Here is a 16,502-nt window from a genome sequence, read left to right on the forward strand (position 1 = left end):
AAAGGATCCTCACATAAGTCCCTGGTCTGTCCAGATGCTGCAGGGTGAAGTGCAGTCCCATGTTGACCGCATCATCCACAGACCTGTTTGCTCTGTAGGCAGTTTAGTTTAGTAACTAAGATATGGTATAGGGTCTAACATACATGTTGGTTTAGATAATGTAACAAATTTATAATTTTCTATAGCAGAGTATGTGGAATTGTTCCTCGGGGAACAATTCTTTTTTTTTTTTTTTTTTTTTTTTTTTTTATTAATTTCCACATGAACAAATAATGACTTAAACATGATATTTTCACTTAACAATTAGCTAAAATAGAATGAAAAAATATGCTCCAGATCTGCAGTTACAAAAACAGACAATACACAAGTTACAAACATGGACACAGGACGGTTCCACAACATATACGCAAAAAAAAAAAAGATTTGTATAAAACGTATTGACAGCTTCTAAGAAAAATATTATCCCCTGGTTTCACAGACAAGGCTTAAGCCTAGTCCTAGACTAAAATGTAATTCTGAGCTGTTTAAACTGAAATAAACTTGCACTGACTGATCTTAAAATATATCAGTGCCTTTTGTTTTGGTCTCAAGATGGACACCAGTAATGTTTTTTTCTAAGGCATGTTAATAAAAATTACTTAAATGTCCTAATTGAACTATGGCCTAATCCTGGCTTAGTCTAAACCCTGTCTGTGAAACCGGGTTGATGCATTTCTTACAGATTTCTCCTCATTCGCAATCAGATACAGATGATGTAGTACTATAAGATTACATTTGTTTGAATGCATTATTGAGAGAGCGATTGCGTGTGAATAAGTGTTGTAGTACTTGTTTAAATCATGTCCATTGCAGTCATCATAGCCTTCACATTCTTTCTGATTTGAGTGATCCTTCTCTATCAAGCTAACTAAATATGTTTAACATGTGAATTCTTGCTAAATATGCAGTTATGTTATGGGCTGTTGGCATGAATTGTACTTGTGATGGAGCGATGGTGGAGCGCTCTTCGAGCGAGTGAAAACCACGCCGCTCAGACTTTTAAAAAACTCGCTCCTCGTTCCATTCAAAATCACACCGCTGCGCTGCGCTCCGCTCACATACTCTTATTGTGAGTAACTGTTGTTGTCATGACCGATCTATTTCAGAACCAGCCGCTATCAAAATAATCTGGGCGCGGGCCAGATATTATTGCTGGGCGGTTGCCGACCACTGCTTTAAAGTATACTCCTTTGTCAATCTATATGAGAGACGCATTCAGAATCAGCACATGATCACTGTCTGGGGGCTTTGTTTGCAAGTGCGCAACTAATGGCATTTGCCTGTTCTTCTGCTGGTGGTTATCAAACAGCGTTGCATTACCGCAGGCACCCCCTTCTGGATTGGGGGTGAATTGCCTGTATTCCTTGGAAGGCCTTATGCACCGAACAGAGATGTCCGTACCATGACGGTTCGGAACGATACATGTATCGTTCCACCCCTAATATCTAGCCATTGAGTGATGACAGTCTACTATGAATCTCGTCACCACAGGAAGCAGGAAGGAGGACTAGAGCATATTACAGTCTCTGGCATCGTAATTGCAAGTTTACACACCTCTTTAATGTTAATTTTTGTGATCTGTGTGTGGCAAAGTTTAACATCATTAGTGCCGACGTGAATAACAATCTTACTGAATTTGCGTTTAGCATTAGCCATCATTGTCAAATTTGCCAAGATGCTAGGTGCTCTGGCTCCCTGTAAACATTGGACATTGGTGGCTGGTGTCTCTATTTTCACATTCCGTACAATAGAATCGCCAATAACTAGGGCTCATTCATCAGGTTTCTCAGTGAGTGAATCACTTGAGTAGGGAGTTTGCCCCTGAGTTTGTTGACCATTCTGCCTCACAGTCACCCTGCTGTGGGGGCTCTGCAACCGAAACCAAATTATATATGGAACTTGCTAAACTAGTCGCATACAAAGCCGTATCTAAGGCCCTCACATTCTTACTATCCTCAATTAAAGTTTGGATGTGTGTCTCTAGTTCTCTGTCAGCCTAACTATTTCCCTGCATTTATCACGTGTGAATCCCTCACCGCTCACAAAGAAGGCTGCACTATACTGTGCTTGTGGCAATCCATGAGACAACCTTTGGACACAGCAATGGTTTTAAATTTATTTTATGTAGAATAGCGACAGTGGTCTGTCACTGGTTTCTTTAGTTTAGATTAATGTTACCTGAAGCAGGACTTTATGAGGTTTAAGATGAGGAAAAAACTTTCACCTGGTTTACTGGGCAATTTACATTCCAGGATTTAAACCTTTTGGGTGACATTCCTGCCCTCTCTCTACAACCTGGGGCATCATGCATTTATCAGGCAGTCAACCATCCTTGCAACCTTTAAATTCCTAAAACTATTTCTATGAGTGCTCCCACTTTAACACACCGTTTGTAAAATCCACTGTAGAGCACCCAACAATGTAAAATGTATCAGTTTACACAATTTATTAGTTTGTACATATTTTTAGTAATAAAAGCTATAAGCAAAAACAAAATGAGATTCAAAGAAAAATACATAACATAGGGACAACATTAGAAGTCATAAGACCTAACATAAGAAACTAATCACAGTTTCTGTAATTAATCTAGATTACTCGCACCTAATTAGGTGTTCAAGCAACCTGAAACCCTATTGTAATTGTTAGGATTTTTTTTTTAAATTTTATTATTATTCTTCTCCGGTAAAACTGATCGTGCAGGCCTAGAGAGCTGAAACTTGGTCAGAACGTAGTAGTAGTATTGCTCGCTACTCAGATCCAAAGACTTGCCCCAATCGGCCTATCGGGGGCGCTACAGCGATCAAAAAGGCATATTCGCTCATAGCGCCTAAACTGCTTACGGTAGACTCAAAATTGTTAAATTTTTGGAATCCTTGGGTCAAGGCCAATGGTCATTATGAATTTGGGTCTAGGAGGTCCCGTTTTTGCGCAAAATTGAGTGATATCGGAAACCTACTTTTGCGAACTAGTCCTAGGTTTTTCGCCCGATTGGAACCAAACCACTTCAGAAATATTCTCTGGACAGTGAATATCAATAATTATCTAAAAAAAGTAGAAATTTCGACTCACTGTTGCAATGGGGCCCAAAAACGTTAGAAAGTCGAGGGACAATTTGACTAAAAAGTCTATAACTCGTGAACGAAATGAGATATCTTGACCAAACTTGGTACACACACATAGCATCTCAATGTTTGGTCAAAAGAAAAATTGTGCAGATCTGCCACTTGGGGGCGCTATAAGATTGACAAAACTATAACTGGGTAAGCGTTGGTCCGATCGACATGAAATTTTGTATGAAGTGTCTTTTTCCGAAGTGGCACATATCTATGAGGACATTTGCGTATCTCAAAAAGCATGGCCGTCATTGGCAAAAACTTTTTAAGCACCTCTTTGAGGAGGTTAACGGAGGTCGATCGGAACGAAACTCGGTAGGCATGTTCGTCTCATGGCCCTAAAGGTCTGTAAGAATTTTGAAAGAAATCGGCCACTAGTTGGCGCTATCAAGCTTTTTGGCTCTGTAATCACGTGGTGTTTTACATATCCACACAATATGCATATCATTTTATAGATCTCCCCATAATGAGCAACTTTGCCTCAAGAACCATTGCTGTCAATCAAATCGTTCATTAATTATTCAGAAATATGTTAAAAACCTACTTTTGCGAACTAGTCCCTGGATTTTCGCTCAATCTCGATCAAACCACTGCAGTAATAATCTCTGGAATCTCTAGATCAATAATTATCGAAAAAATGTTGAATTTTGTCCTTTGGTTAACTATAATTGTCTCATTTAAAAAGGGGGCGTGGCCACACATACCCTAAAGCCTATAAAACCTAAACAAAAACTTGAAACTTTACGAAACTTGGTGAAAGTGTGTGAGATGACTGTTAACATGCATGAAAAGTTTCATGGAGATCGGACCATAGGTGGCGCTATTACAGTAAAAATAGCCTTCAAAAACACAATGTTTCAATTGTACATGAACTTAAACTGTAAAACAAAGTTCATATATTGCCACATACACTAGTTATTCATATCTCATGATAGATTTCCTCATTCTGAACAACTTTGTCTCTAGGATCAATGCCATCAATCAAAGTGTTATTTAAATATGCTCAATTATGTTCAAAACCTACTTTTGCGAACTAGTCCTAGGTTTTACACCGAATCGGAACGAACCACTGCAGAAATGGACAATGAACATCAATAATTATCAAAAGAATCTTGAAATTTCAACTTATTTTTGCAATGGTGCCCCAAAAAGTTTAAAACTCGCAGGCCAATTTTACGGAAAAAGGCTATAACTCGTGAACGAAATTAGATATCTTCACCAAACTCGGTACACATATGTATGAGCTCAATCTTTGGTCAAATAAAAAAAAAAAAAAAATCTGGAGCTCTGCCACTTGGTGGCGTTGTAAGAATGAAAATACTATAACTGGGTAAACGTTGGTCCGATCAACTTGAAATTTGGTATGCAGTGTCTTAGTTTGATGTGGCACAAGTGACTATAAGGACATTCGCTTATCTAAAAAAACATGGCCGCCATCGGCCAATGAAATTTAAGCACCTATTTGACAAGGTTAACGGTGGTCAATCGGAACAAAACTCGATGGGCATGTTCGACTCAGCCCTAAAGGTCTGTAAGAATTTTGAAAGAAATCGGCCACTAGTTTGCGCTAATGAGAGTTTTTGGCTCTGTAATCACGTGGTGTTTCACAAATCTACACAATATACATATCATTCAATAGATCTCCTCATAACGAGCAACTTTATCCCAGGAATTATTGCTGTCAGTCGAATGGTTCATTAAATATTCTCTTATGTTAAAAATTTACTTTTGCAAACTAGTCCTAGGTTTTTCGCTCAATCTAGATCAAACCACTGCAGCGCAATTCTCTAGACTCTCTAGATCAAAAAAAATTAATTTTGTCCTTTCATTAGCTATAACGAGGTCATTTGGCAAAGGGGTGTGGCCAAACATACCCAAAAGCCTATAAAACCTAAACGAACGCTCTAAACTTTACGAAACTTGTGTCAGACGACTCTTAACAAGCATAAAAAGTTTCATGGAGATCGGACCATAGGCGGCGCTATAAGTTAAAAAGGCCTCGAAAACACAATATTTCTGTATAAAATGACCTCATTGTAGATAATGTTCATATATTCACACAAACACATGATCTTCATATCATATGTTAGATCTCATTCTGAGCAACTTTGCCTCTGGGAGTAATGCTGTGCATCAAATCATTCATTAAATATTCAGGACTCTAAAATGGCGCCGCTGTGTTCGGACACCGTTCAGGCCGCTCCGCTGAGAATTTGTTCCCTACATTTCACTGCTGGTTATACTCTGTATAACTGTGTATGTGACAAATAAAAATCTTGAATCTTGAATCACAAATATGTTAAAAACCTACTTTTGCGAACTAGTCCTAGATTTTTCGCTCAATCTCGATCAAACCACTGCATTGTAACTCTCTGGACTCTCTAGATCAATAATTATCAAAAAAAAAAAAAAAAATTTGTCCTTTGGTTATCTATAACGGGTCATTTAGAAAAGAGGCGTGGCTACATATACCCAAAAGCCTATAAAACCTAAACGAAAACTCAAAAGTTTGCAAAACTTGGTGAAAACGTGTCAGATGACTCTTAACAAGCATGAAAAGCTTCATGGAGATGAGACCAAAAAGGCCTCAAAAGCACAGTATTTCTGTAGTAAATGACTGTAAATTGCAATAAAATGTTCATAATATTCACTAATACACTATATCTTCATATCATATTATAGGTCTCCTCATTCTGAACTACTTTGCCTCTTGGATCACTGCTGTCAATCAAATTTGAGATTATTAAAAAAAAAATAAAAACTACTTTTGTGATCTAGCCCTCAGTTTTTAACTCAAAATCAATCCAATCAGTGCAGTGCTATTCTCTAGACTCTCTAGGCCAATAATTATCAAACAAATTTTGAACATTTGCATTTCAACAACTATAAACCAGTCATTTTATAACACATTCATAACATAGTGTACCCAAAGGCCTATGAATCCTAAAGCAAAGCCCACAAATTCTCAACACGGTGTAAAATGATGCATTGTCATTCTAAACAAGCATGCAAAATTTAAGAGAGATTGGGCAAAAAATAACACTATAATAGTTATAAAGCTTAAAAACACAGTGTCGTATGAGAAATTGCCATTTATAACCACTCGATGGCAGCGGAAGACCACTAATGTGCTCATTAAATGCATAAAAACAGTACTGTTCATATTCTACTAATGAATGTTATAAAATCACTGTTTTAACATTTAAAATCACATTTAGTTAAAGTTTACCATTTAGTTCATACAGATGTCAGTTTTTACAATTTTGCTATATTATGATCACAGAGAAACCCAATAATGACATATAAATTCTTCAAAATAGAAGACATGTAAAAAGTATTGTCACACAATTTATTTCAAATATCTATATTTGCGACAAAAAGTGTGTGCATGTATGTCTTTGTTAATGTGTGTGTGTGTGTGTGTGTGTAAGCAGACTTAATAATTATTAATATGATAGTTTAACCATTTCATTTCTATTTGTGTGTGTGTGTGTGTTTGTGTGTGTGTTCTGTGTGTGTCTGTGAGCCTATTGTCCATTTTCGATGAGTTTCACTGTCAGCTATACATCCAGGTTGGCCAAGACCCTAAAAGCATACCACCTTAGGCCTTAAAATTCTTGAACCCCGGTTATCGCTGCTTGCAGCTATATTATTAAAATTTGTAATCGTAAGTATTTTCACATTAAATCAGCAAATACATTATTTTTTTTTAGATCAAAATGTTCATGCTTAGTCCTATCATTTCTGTTTGCAGCTTTATTTGACCTTTATCTGGTTTGCTGAAACATTCTCTCTTTGTTTTTAATCTTTTTCTTTAAGGGTTTAAATGTTTAATTATACTAATGTATTTAATTATAGGCGTGGCACAGTCAGTAATGTTCAAAAAGCAATTATGTGAACAGAATTATGTGTACATAATGTGAGAAGCTCTTTTAGTTTGTGAAGAAATTTGCAGATATTATTCCTCACTACAGCACTATGTTTTCATGCAGAAATTGCAAGGGAATTGGCCACAAAGACTGAAAGCAAGCTGAAGGGAATCTCCACCACCCGGCTCGACCCACAGCACCACCTCTGGTACGCAGTGCAAATAGGCAGGCATTTTTTTCCTCTCCAACTCTGTCTGTCTTTATCTCTGCCTCAGGCTTTTCATTTTTCTGCCTGCCTATCCTACCCAAAACGTAATGCATAAAATGTGTGAAAATGGAAATAAAGAATACTCTCATTTGCACAGTTTAAAAACACAGTTTTGTTAGTGATCCCAAGTTACACATATTATCCTACAAGTAATTTCTTAACATATTTTAAATCTGTCTGTTCTATAGGCATCTAGTCTGTGAGGATGCCCTGCCATGTGAAGAAGACGAAAGCCATCCTCCTTTCCGGTACCTTTTAGCATTCCTTCACCAAGGTGAGTGCCTGTGTTCTCCAGGATGAAGATAAGCAAGAAATAATATGTTGACTACAGCATGTGATGACTTGCCTGTGATGGGAAAGAGCTACAGATGGTTAGAGTAGCAGAACATGTAGGGGTAGACTGATTAATATCTGATACATTAGAGAATTAGACATTATTAGACTAAATAAAGCTTAAGTTGGGTGTGATGTTCACCTCCAGGGTATTTATGGTCTGTTTTATAGCCCAGGGAATGTCCCATTCACCTCAGTTTAAGCTCTGATGTGACTCACACATGAAAGCTACAGTTCTTTAATGATTCATACACACTTTCATCAGATAACTGTGGGAAATAGTGCTGCCCAGGTTAACACAAGGGCATAAAGGTGTATGTATCAGCACTTGCTTTTGTTAGTATCCTGCTGTTATCCTTGGAACCAAACTTTGATGTCTTGACGCAAGAAGGGAGAGTCACAGAAAACAGATTTATCTGATTCTCCTTGAGAGAATCATCCAACTGTGAGCGGCTGGGATCAGCTTTTCAAGACACCCCCCCCCCCCCCCCCCCCCCATCGAAAGGACTCACAGCAGGCTAGACTTGTGCATTCAGCTGGTGAGACCAAACCCAGCCAATCTTACAATGATCTTAAAAAAACAAGAACATCCTGAAACATCACTCATGCCCTTTTCTCCCACACACAAACTGTTTCATATAGTCGTTTGTGCTTTCAGTTATGTGCGCCTGCTAAAAAGCTCATTAACATACACAGAAGATTTTGATGAATAAACATGAAGTACATCTAATATCACAAACAGACATTTTGTTCTCTTTCCTGCAAGATGTTCTTATTTTATCTCTGTGGGTGGTCAGTGAGTGGAGCTGTGCTATCATTTGTGCCTGTAGTGTTGTTGGTGAAATGCATCTGATGTGTTTGTATTTTCCATAAAAGAATGGTGTCTCGCTGTGTCTTGGCAATTGCAGCAACAATATATGCATGTTGTTAAAAGCAAGTATATAAAAATTCACTGTTCAACACTCTTTCCTTGCCATACCCTTACAGTAAGATTATAAAAATTATTTATAATTTAAGCTGTCGAGTATAAATATTTGAGTTGTCTTTTTTTTTTATTATTATTATTATTTTTTTTTTTATTAATTTTTCAATTAATTCACCTTTGCTTGAATACATTATATCCGTGAAAAAAGAGAAGGATGTCTGGCTATTACAGTGCACATTCGCTTGCCATATGTTAGTTCTGACAGATTGTATCTACAACTAATGAACAACATTCAGAGCTCTAGACTCATTCTTCCCACTGGTCACATGAGCACATGATTTGATCGCAACTTTATTAATTTTTTTGCTACAACATTTGATTAATCAATGCATGCTGATGAACTTTTATCATAGTTATATGGTAATGAAAGTGTTCAACATTCAACCCGTTCTTTTTCATCAGTATTATTTGTGATTTGAATTTTGTGAACAGGAATTCCTTTTTTCGTGCACTTTCACTTTCAAATTTGCGATCTTGGTATCACGTTTTACAAGAAAAGATAATTGTCTGATTTGCTTATATCTATAACCTTTCACTTTTTAAAACTAAAACAAAAGATGGGTTCTTTGTTTTTCTTAATTAAAAAGCACAACTACAAGAAAACAGTTGGCTGCAATGACAAACTGTCTTTCATAATGTTTAACAAAAACGAATAAGACGAGGCATGGCATAGGACACATCACATACTGCATTATATACTGACTAATAAATTACAGAATGTTTAGCAAACACTGAGGAATCAAATAAATAATAATATTAAAAAAATTAAGGAAAGCTTCCATAGTGTAACTTGAGGTAAACAGCAAAGATAACAAGCTTTTCAAAACGAAAACAAAAAGAAAAGTAAAACTAAACTGGCTGTCGCTGTCATTGCATTTTTTTTTTTCTACAAGAAGACCAACATGTTCACCTGCTCTGGTTTAAGAAGCGGTCTTTTTCTTTAGTTTGAAAACCAAATCCTCCATTGCGCTCCGTCCGCTGCACGCACCTTCGAGCTATATAAACCAGGCTCTACACTGAAGCGCTCGCGCTGAAAGCGCCTCTCTTCACATGATCAGTGAAATCTGACTCCTGCTACAATGTGCCGCGGCTCTGCAGCGCGCTGTATGAAGCAGATGCTTTGGAGCAGCCCAGACCATGCACTCGCACAAGTGCGACCACGTCAAATTTTTACTTGCACATTCTCAAAAAATGCTCGCAGTCTAGAGCCCTGACATTATTAATGCAACAGATCATTAAAAAGAAATTGAAAATGAACAAACTTCATAGGTTCTTGCGGGAACTCGAATGTACTTAATAACATGGGAAAAAAAACTTTAATGATTCTTGCACATCAAGCAAGCACTTTGAGCCTCCGTTTACCTTATTTAATATGCAGTATGTATATGCGTTTATCCGTGTTTATATGTGAATAAAAGCCTAAGTTAAAGGGATCATCGGATGCAAAAATCACTTTACAAGTTGTTTGAACATAAATGTGTGTTCCTATAATGATAAAAATCAACCCAGTGTTTTTTTTTTTTTTTTTTTTTTTTTTTTTAATTGCCTTTCTCAAATCAGGCTGTTCTGAGATTCCTGTCAGAATGACGTAGTTCTGCACAGGCCGCTCCCACGATAGTTGATTGACAACAGGGCCATGCAGAGACCTTTCGAGGGGCAGGTGCTCAAAGTATAAAAGGGGCACATGGAACACGGCTTTTAATAGGGCTGTGCTCCTTGCTGATATGTGTATCGAAATGGATGCTTCTGTATTAATACAATTTGCAGCAAAGAAAGAAATTTACACTTTACCATTGTAATGAAAACTGACCCACTAGGTGTTTTAGACTTAGTTTAGTGGTATTTTTTGCACCAATGTAATTTCTTTTTTTGCTGCAAATATGCCAAACTACGTGAGCCGAGCTCTACCTGTGCGCCATCATTATCGTTCAACAACTGGTTCTTGAACGAGATGTACCAGTTCATTCAACTCGTTCATGAACAAGATCTCTCTCTCTCGTTCAGTCTCTAAAGCAACTCGGTCAGTGAAGGGCGTATTCGTTCACTATTTCTCGTAAAATAATAATTAATATAAGTTTACAAGCACATCGCTCCGCTGAGAACTCCACTTACTGGCAGCCGCGGACGTTATTGAAGGCACCCTAAAGGTCAGGGGCGTAGATTACACGGGGGACGTGTCCCCCCCACTTTTTATAAAAAGTAAATTCGTCCCCCACACTTTTTCATCGGACAGTTGTGTTCTCGACATGTTGAGGTTTTAATGGAGCAATGTATATAAATGCAGACTGATTTAAAAATCAAAGAGACAAGATATACATGACGTTTACGTTTCCATGACAATCAGTCACTCAGTTTGTGACGTCACGACATGCCCAGGCTCGCGCCCGCGGTCCCGTGCTGTATCCATCATTCATTAGAGGTTGAGATGAGTTCAACTCTTCACTCCTCTTTTACGAAGAAGCCAAGCAGCATAAGTTGGCATGTGGGATCCGAATAGTGTTGCACAATGTTGAGTGACTCTGCCTGTTGCTCTTGTTGAATAATTAGCAAGTTTTGATGTTCATTATATGGAGAAATAAAAAGCTGCCTGGACAAACATGCACTTATTCATTTTCAGTGTATTTTTCCGTAACTCTTTTAACACGCATGTAATCAGAACCCTTCGAATAAGAATAAAGATAATGTTGAACTGAGATTTTACAGCATTTGCAGCATTGTGACACTCTGCCAATTCTACATGATGTAGGCCTATTTCAATCAAGTGTGCAAGCACTGATCTGATACAGGACCGATCTTCATTTAGGGGTGCTCTGTCATTATTGCACTAATTTGACGTTTTTATGTGTTGTCAAGAATGAACAAGAAACAGTCAGCCTAGGTTTGTTAGAGCAGAATCAGGACGACACACAGTGACAGGTGAGAAGAGTGGCTTTTAACACCTGGCTGTTTTTACATTTTATAACGTCTATAATACACAAGCGTTTGTAGGATTATATATGGACCAATCATAGAAAACACATAATTAGTCAAATATAGAAAAATAAAAAATAACATTAGTATGATGAACAACTTCTCAGCTATCATTTTTAACTACAGAATGCAATTATTAGCTTGCATATTGGTTGTTTATTAGCACTTAAGCACATATTAATTCTGTGTTCTTCATGACCATATTCTGCATCCCATAATTATACCTAATACCTAAACTTAACAACTACGATGACTACCTTACAAGCTATTAATAAGCAGTAAATGAAGAGTTTATTGAAGTAAAAGTCATAGTTAATAGTGAATATGTGTTTATCATTCTAAAGTGTTAAAAATAATTTAGGATACAAATTATTGGTTATTGTCCAGCAGTGTACTTAATGTGTTATTTTCTTCTGTATGTCACTATTTCCTGTATGTACATGTTTCAGACACTACTTTATTTGCTGTAGACAGAGGAGAAGTGAATACAGAGTTGAGAGTGAATGAGGCAGAAAGTTTCAGTGAGGCTTCAGAGGTAAAGATTATTTACAGCATTGTCTATGATGAGATATTTCTTTTAACATAGACTAATCAGACTAATGTATAATAGAACAGAACAGAATAAAGGAGTATGTGAATGTGCAAGCATCCATTACTGTGTGCCATGTACTCTACATACAACACAAAATACAATCTGAAATATGTAAACAATAGTACCCTTATAAGGACATTTTTGTAACTTATACTCAAAAAGGTGCACATATAGAGTACCAATATGTACCGTAATGTACAACTATGAAATTCTTGGGGTAAATAAGGTACAAAGATGTATTTTTAAGGGTACTGTCCCAGTGACTAGCTGTTGTATTTCTTTCTTTCTTTTTCTTTTTTCTATCTTTCTTTCCTTCTATTTTATAATCATATATAATAATATAATCATAAAGCATATTAAGCAAAAAGGTATGATTAAAAATAAAACCTGTCAATTAGACAAGGGTTAACTGAAAAAAAACAACAAAAAAACAGGTATAACACTAGACATTCCGTCCCCCCCACTTTTGAAATGATGGCTACGCCCCTGCTAAAGGTGTCTGAACGTGAGGGATAGTCCCGGATGAGATCGTCATTTTTAAAGATCATTATTTCGTGTATTTGGTGTAACAGAATATGTTGACATGCTTTAATGTTCAAAAAACACATTATTACATTATTGTAGGTCCTCTATGCCTCGCCTCTCTTAAACGCTTCGTTTTCTACAAAGTCCCTCCTTCCGACAAGCACAGTCTGCTCTGATTGGCCAACTGACCCAGAGCATTGTGATTGGCCGAACACCGCAAGCCGCGTCGGAAATGTAACTCCCCTTACCATAATCGCGAGCTTTAGCTTTCAAAATGAATGTAAAGACAGTTAATAATGTCCTTTAGTATTACCATCAGTTCAAGCCCGAGAGAGGAACAGAGTCGCTTGACAGATACAGTGATGATGCTCGTATGTATTTGCAGTACACAAGCCGCGGTTGTGGTGTGACCGTGTCTCCCTCTCTCACACATGCGAGCGCACACACACACACACACACAACGTTGCGCTCTCTCTCTGTCACGCACACACACGACACGCAAAACTCCGCATTTGAACAGTCAATAGCAAATACTACTAACAAAACATACAGTCGCTGATACAGAAGCGCCAGATTGTCATAGCAAAGTCAGAATTACCTCCTCTTCTAGGTTCACGAGACTCGTCCATAAAATGCATTGCTGTTCTGTTGTAAGTAACTTAATCTTACTGATTCCTAAATGCATCTACTTTCGGAAGGCCAAATAAAGTGCTTTTGCTTTCACCTAGAAACCCACAGCTTTTCCCTGACACGTCTGCTTCAACACTACTGCGGTTACTGAAACCACGCCTTCTTTCTTTGAGTGAACATTTGGGCTGCATTATGCAGATATTTCCACATCGTGACGTAGACATGTGGGGGTGTGTTTGAATGAGCTGTTTTAGGGGAGCGTGGCAGAGTCTTAACTTTGATAAAGAATATCTCTTTGGCTTTGAGACTTTAGTCTTCAGGGATCTATGCACAATCAGCTTGTAACATATGACCCCTTTAATTAACGGCTAAACTATTATTAATTAATTTTACTAATAGTTAGATTGGGCAGGCCATCACAAAAAAAAATTGCCTTGACAAAAGGGCACTTTGGGCATCAAGGGGAAAAGGGACAGGTGCTCAAGCACCCACCGCACCCCCCTCTGCACGTGCCTGATTGACAAGGCCATCTTACCTTAGAACCGCCCTGAGTGAGCTGAGAGCTGTCCACCATTGTTTCAACTCTGGTGCAGGGGAAGATGAGACTGTCTCCAATTAAGCGATTGAGGCGTTCTGTTGTTGGATGTAATAATGAATATAGCAGTCGTCATTTACGCCCGACATCTGAGCCGCTGAAGACGCAGTGGATTACGTTTGTTTTTGAAGGAAATACGCCCCCTGATCTTCCTTAATGCATCTATGTTTGCGCTAATCATTCGTGATCCAGCTTCACCTACAGAAGCAGCGAGTACAAGGGTTTTTAATTAATCTTTGCAAATCGCCTTTCCTAATAATATGCTACATTTACATTTATTCATTTAGCTGACGCTTTTATCCAAAGCGACTTACAATTGCTATATATGTCAGAGGTCGCACGCCTCTGGAGCAACTAGGGGTTAAGTGTCTTGCTCAGGGACACATTGGTGTCTCACAGTGGATTCGAACCCGGGTCTCTCACACCAAAGGCATGCGTCTTATCCACTGCGCCATCACCACCCACCATATGCTAATTTGCAAGTTTCATGATGAATGCGACTAAAGTAAACAGCCCCTCAGAGAGTGGCTCGGAAGAGAGGGGCGGGGTCAGCAGAGCTCATTAACATTTAAAGGAAAATGCTACAAAACGGCTTGCTCTGACAAGAGCTGTTTTTGACAGGTTTAAAAAGGTAATTTTTACCATTGAGATATTTTAACCAAACTATGTTACAGACTTTTCATTAAGACCCTAAAGAATTATATGAACTTGTGGAAAATGGGCATGCGATGACACCTTTAAATCTGATTATCATATTCGCTCTAATAAATGCCTATTGAGCTCAGCTGGCATAATAACAAAACTGTATTCCTCTGTGAATTACTTTTTACGCTAAAAGTTTTACACCTCAATTGCTAAAGTGCCAAATCTTCCATACTCAAGCTTTTTGTAAGGACAAAATTAATTTACAGGGTCTTACTTTCTTTTTTCTTACAGTAGATGGCTCGTTGGCTTCTGTGAGTGTACTAGCCACCAAAGAAATGCTTTTTCTCCTTGATGAAGACCACCAATGGAGCAAGAGCCAACCTGAGGGCCAAATGAGCAGTGGGAAGGTGACCGTTCAGGAAACTCAGCCAATCAGTTGTGTCAGTTCCATTCATCTGTTTTCATCAGATCCATGCCAGGTTGACCTAAAACTTTATGATGAGGTGTGTGGGTACATCTTCACATTTTCTCAACTAAACCATAGAGAAACCAAGAGCAATTTCCTGGATGTAAAATATGGCTACTATATGGATAGAATAAATGGAGGTATTTGCTGTTTGTTTTTGACAGATGGCCAAGAAAGAAAAGACATGGTCTTTACATGCTGAAGATGAAGAGCTGGTACAAGACCTGGTCAACTGGATCACAAATCAGTGGGAAACCATGTTTGGGGTCAAACTGACTACTATCAAGCAGTAACCACTAGCCACAGTGTTAAAGAAAAGCACCTACCTTACATTATGAAGATTCCTGCCTAAACCTGCTTTTAATCCCTATTACTGTCTTTGTGTAAATGTGGACTGTTTGTCTTTTTGTCTCCATATAAGCCCCAAATTGCATTATCTTCTCTTGGTTGTGCTCATGTCTCCTCTATATACTAATTGGGCAGTAACAAAGCTGCACACATAGTGCCTTTTTGGTTTTGTCACCAACCAACACACCTTATAATATATAACTATGCTTGCACAAACAGTTTATTTGTAAATAGGTTTCTGTGGATGGTATGAATGTGGAAATGAAGGTGTATTTTTATCTCAGGGTGAAAAGCGTTTCAGTGTGCTCTCAGAAAGGTTCATAATTGGGTTATGCAGATCACAGGAGAATAACAGGTTTACTTGAGTGTTGGTGGTGTTAATGCATTGTTATTTAAGACACATTACTGAACTAAAATACCCTCTCACTCTTTGAAACTTTGTTGAAGATGTTTATGAACTGTATAGGTACATATGACTCTCCTTAATGAACTTGGACTTGAAGTGTTTTGTTTATTTGTTTTATAAGAAAACAAGCATAAATGTAGCTCATTAAATGTGATGTGTAACCATAGTTGTTTTCCCCCCAATATTCTATTCCAGCACTTGTACAGAGAGCATAAAACGGGAGCTAGTGATTACACATCAAAATATAATTGTCACAGGCAAAAGAAACCTCAAATAGCTGTGAAGAGAAAATGTAGTACAACCACGTGCAGTTTTGTGCCAAGTTGTTTGTGTCACTCAGATGTTAAAAATAGTGAAATGGCTTTGTTTTATAAGTACATGTTGTTAACAAAGTTGAAAGCATATTGTCATTCAATGTAAAATGTATTTAATGAGTATTTATTCATCTTTGTATTGGTCTCCAGTAGGGAAATCATAACTTTTATTTTTGTAAACACAATAAACTCTTTAAATATTATACAGCTTTTCATTATGTCCAATACATGGCAGAAGGAGCGATAGATCTGAGAATGATTGTTGCACATAAGTGAGTTGGTCATTATTTATTTATTTATTTTGGTAAGTTTAGCATTATTTCACCATGAAAACAAGCCAGTCAATTTCTGCTTCATTTCTGTTCAGCTATTTTGCCTTCTCCAAACTTTACTTCAGTATGAGC

General features: G+C 37.7%; 1 protein-coding gene across 3 annotated transcripts in view; it reads left to right on the forward strand.

The window, feature by feature from the left end:
- Positions 1 to 16,300, forward strand: part of LOC306878682 (serine/threonine-protein kinase 11-interacting protein-like) — a 53,345-nt gene extending 37,045 nt beyond the window's left edge. For all 3 annotated transcript variants that reach the window (XM_079431165.1, XM_079431164.1, XM_079431166.1), the window contains exons 23-26: positions 7,145 to 7,229; positions 7,478 to 7,563; positions 14,856 to 15,067; positions 15,195 to 16,300. In XM_079431165.1, coding sequence (XP_079287291.1) covers positions 7,145 to 7,229; positions 7,478 to 7,563; positions 14,856 to 15,067; positions 15,195 to 15,323 — 512 coding nt within the window. In that variant the 3' untranslated portion in view covers positions 15,324 to 16,300. The remainder of the gene's footprint in view (positions 1 to 7,144; positions 7,230 to 7,477; positions 7,564 to 14,855; positions 15,068 to 15,194) is intronic.
- Positions 16,301 to 16,502: the final 202 nt, after the last annotated feature.

This window comes from Barbus barbus (genome assembly GCF_936440315.1).
Source record: "Barbus barbus genome assembly, chromosome: 13".
NCBI lineage: Eukaryota > Metazoa > Chordata > Actinopteri > Cypriniformes > Cyprinidae > Barbus > Barbus barbus.